The 3,698-nt window shown below is 65.4% G+C and overlaps 1 protein-coding gene across 1 annotated transcript in view; it reads left to right on the top strand.

The window, feature by feature from the left end:
- VOLCADRAFT_93629 (uncharacterized protein) overlaps window positions 1-3,698 on the top strand; it is a gene marked incomplete at both ends in the record, with an annotated part of 29,123 nt that overhangs the window by 12,118 nt on the left and 13,307 nt on the right. The window contains 3 exons of the mRNA XM_002952862.1: window positions 2,232-2,248; window positions 2,295-3,130; window positions 3,163-3,693. Coding sequence (XP_002952908.1) covers window positions 2,232-2,248; window positions 2,295-3,130; window positions 3,163-3,693 — 1,384 coding nt within the window. The remainder of the gene's footprint in view (window positions 1-2,231; window positions 2,249-2,294; window positions 3,131-3,162; window positions 3,694-3,698) is intronic.

Here is a 3,698-nt window from a genome sequence, read left to right as displayed (position 1 = left end):
GTTAAGGAAGAAGCTAATCGTTGGTAGAAAGTAGAGAGAAAGACAGAGGTAATGGGAGACGCTAATTGTCAGCTAGAGAAAGTATACAAACGGAGTAGTTTATATTAAACAAGATGTAGGTGAATGAATGAAAGAGCGAGAGGGGCTGAGAGTAAAGACATAGAAAATGAAGAGGGAAGTGGAAAGAAAACAAAAGTGGAACACAGAGGGGGAAGAAGTAGAAGGAGAACCAACATTAAGGAGCAGGGTGATTAAAGGGCCAAAGACAGAAAAAGGGGCAGCAGGCGGGAAGGTAATTAGGAATAGAGGACGGCAAAGGCGAGGGGGGCAGAACAGGGAGAGATTAAATAGTGGCTAATGCGTCTTGGCCGAAAAGGCCAAAAAGTTCCAGACGGAGGGTGATGGTACCTCGAGAATTCCTACCCTACAAACAGAGGATCAGGACTGGGCTGCGTGTTTGATTCTAAGACAGGGCGTGTAATAATAGCCACAATGCAGTTCCCTAGACGATATACCATGAACGTCGCAACAAAGCTAGTAAACAGAGGCCGGAGGAGGTGTCGTTATCTATTCCCCCCTGTCCATAGAGTCATTTCAAGAGCCGCAAAGGCGGCATCATCGGCGGCGGGGTGGCCTCTGGTGATGCAGCCGCCGGCGGAGCTGTCGTTATCTCTCCCCCCCTGTCCATCGAGTCACTTCAAGAGCCGCAAATGCGGCAACAGCGGCGGCGGCGTCGCCTCTGGTGATGCAGCCGCCGGCGGAGCTGTCGTTATCTCTCCCCCCTTGTCCATCGAGTCACTTCAAGTGCCGCAAATGCGGCAACAGCGGCGGCGGCGTCGCCTCTGGTGATGCAGCCGCCGGCGGAGCTGTCGTTATCTCTCCCCCCCTGTCCATCGAGTCACTTCAAGAGCCGCAAATGCGGCAACAGCGGCGGCGGCGTCGCCTCTGGTGATGCAGCCGCCGGCGGAGCTGTCGTTATCTCTCCCCCCCTGTCCATCGAGTCACTTCAAGAGCCGCAAATGCGGCAACAGCGGCGGCGGCGTCGCCTCTGGTGATGCAGCCGCCGGCGGAGCTGTCGTTATCTCTCCCCCCCTGTCCATCGAGTCACTTCAAGAGCCGCAAATGCGGCAACAGCGGCGGCGGCGTCGCCTCTGGTGATGCAGCCGCCGGCGGAGCTGTCGTTATCTCTCCCCCCCTGTCCATCGAGTCACTTCAAGTGCCGCAAATGCGGCAACAGCGGCGGCGGCGTCGCCTCTGGTGATGCAGCCGCCGGCGGAGCTGTCGTTATCTCTCCCCCCCTGTCCATCGAGTCACTTCAAGAGCCGCAAATGCGGCAACAGCGGCGGCGGCGTCGCCTCTGGTGATGCAGCCGCCGGCGGAGCTGTCGTTATCTCTCCCCCCCTGTCCATCGAGTCACTTCAAGAGCCGCAAATGCGGCAACAGCGGCGGCGGCGTCGCCTCTGGTGATGCAGCCGCCGGCGGAGCTGTCGTTATCTCTCCCCCCCTGTCCATCGAGTCACTTCAAGTGCCGCAAATGCGGCAACAGCGGCGGCGGCGTCGCCTCTGGTGATGCAGCCGCCGGCGGAGCTGTCGTTATCTCTCCCCCCCTGTCCATCGAGTCACTTCAAGAGCCGCAAATGCGGCAACAGCGGCGGCGGCGTCGCCTCTGGTGATGCAGCCGCCGGCGGAGCTGTCGTTATCTCTCCCCCCCTGTCCATCGAGTCACTTCAAGTGCCGCAAATGCGGCAACAGCGGCGGCGGCGTCGCCTCTGGTGATGCAGCCGCCGGCGGAGCTGTCGTTATCTCTCTCCCCCTGTCCATCGAGTCACTTCAAGTGCCGCAAATGCGGCAACAGCGGCGGCGGCGTCGCCTCTGGTGATGCAGCCGCCGGCGGAGCTGTCGTTATCTCTCCCCCCCTGTCCATCGAGTCACTTCAAGTGCCGCAAATGCGGCAACAGCGGCGGCGGCGTCGCCTCTGGTGATGCAGCCGCCGGCGGAGCTGTCGTTATCTCTCTCCCCCTGTCCATCGAGTCACTTCAAGTGCCGCAAATGCGGCAACAGCGGCGGCGGCGTCGCCTCTGGTGATGCAGCCGCCGGCGGAGCTGTCCTTATCTCTCCCCCCCTGTCCATCGAGTCACTTCGAGTGCCGCAAATGCGGCAACAGCGGCGGCGGCGTCGCCTCTGGTTGTGGCAGTTGTGACGGATGTGTCGCTCGGTGGCGGCTGCTGCAGGTGCCGCTGCGGTGTCGGTAGGTGTGGCGTTTGCGGCGGGTGTGTCTGCGGTGGCGTTGGTAGCGGTTGTGGATGCAGCGGTGCCGGTGCCGGCTGGCGGGTGTGGCGTTGGCGGCGGGTGTGGCTGCGGTGGCGGCGACGGTTGCGGGTGTGGCGTTGGCGGCGGGCGTGGCTGCGGTGGCGGCGACGGTGGCGGGTGTGGCGTTGGCGGCGGGTGCGGCGGCTGCGGCGAGTGCGGTGGCATTGGTGACGGGTGTGGTGGAATTTTCCTTGGCGGCATTGGAGGTGGCGTTGGCGGGTGTGGCGTTGGGGGCGGGCGTGGCTGCGGTGGCGGCGACGGTGGCGGGTGTGGCAGTGGCGGCGGGTGTGGCGGCTGCGGGAGGTGCGGTGGCATTGGTGACGGGTGTGGTGGAATTTGCCTTGGCGGCGTTGGAGGTGGCGTTGGCGGGTGTGGCGTTGGCGGCGGGCGTGGCTGCGGTGGCGGCGACGGTGGCGGGTGTGGCGGTGGCGGCGGGTGTGGCGGCTGCGGCAAGTGCGGTGGCATCGGTGACGGGTGTGGTGGCATTTTCCTTGGCGGCGTTGGAGTCGGCCTTAGCGGATGTGGCGTTGGCGGCGGGTGTGGCTGCAATGGCGGCGACGGTGGCTGTGTGGCGTTGGCGGCGGGTGTGGCTGCGGTGGCGGCGACGGTGGCGGGTGTGGCGTGGCGGCGGGTGTGGCGGCTGCGGCGAGTGCGGTGGCATTGGTGACGGGTGTGGTGGAATTTGCCTTGGCAGCGTTAGAGGTGGCGTTGGCGGGTGTGGCGTTGGCGGCGGGCGTGGCTGCGGTGGCGGCGACGGTGGCGGGTGTGGCGGTGGCGGCGGGTGTGGCGGCTGCGGCGAGTGCGGTGGCATTGGTGACGGGTGTGGTGGCATTTTCCTTGGCGGCGTTGGAGGTCGGCGTTGGCGGATGTGGCGTTGGCGGCGGGCGTGGCTGCAGTGGCGGCGACGGTGGCGGGTGTGGCGGTGGCGGCGGGTGTGGCGGCTGCGGCAAATGCGGTGACATTGGTGACGGGTGTGATGGAATTTGCCTTGGCGGCATTGGAGTTTGCGTCGGCGGGTGTGGCGTTGGCGGCGGGCGTGGCTGCGGTGGCGGCGACGGTGGCGGGTGTGGCGTTGGCGGCGGGTGCGGCGGCTGCGGCGAGTGCGGTGGCATTGGTGACGGGTGTGGTGGAATTTGCCTTGGCAGCGTTAGAGGTGGCGTTGGCGGGTGTGGCGTTGGCGGCGGGCGTGGCTGCGGTGGCGGCGACGGTGGCGGGTGTGGCGTTGGCGGCGGGTGCGGCGGCTGCGGCGAGTGCGGTGGCATTGGTGACGGGTGTGGTGGAATTTGCCTTGGCAGCAGTTGGAGGTGGCGTTGGCGGATGTGGCGTTGGCGGCGGGCGTGGCTGCGGTGGCGGCGACGGTGGCGGGTGTGGCGGTGGCGGCGGGTGTG

Source organism: Volvox carteri, assembly GCF_000143455.1.
Source record: "Volvox carteri f. nagariensis unplaced genomic scaffold VOLCAscaffold_32, whole genome shotgun sequence".
Lineage (NCBI taxonomy): Eukaryota > Viridiplantae > Chlorophyta > Chlorophyceae > Chlamydomonadales > Volvocaceae > Volvox > Volvox carteri.
Note: the sequence above shows the minus strand (reverse complement) of the source record. Positions and strands in the feature narration are given on the sequence as shown.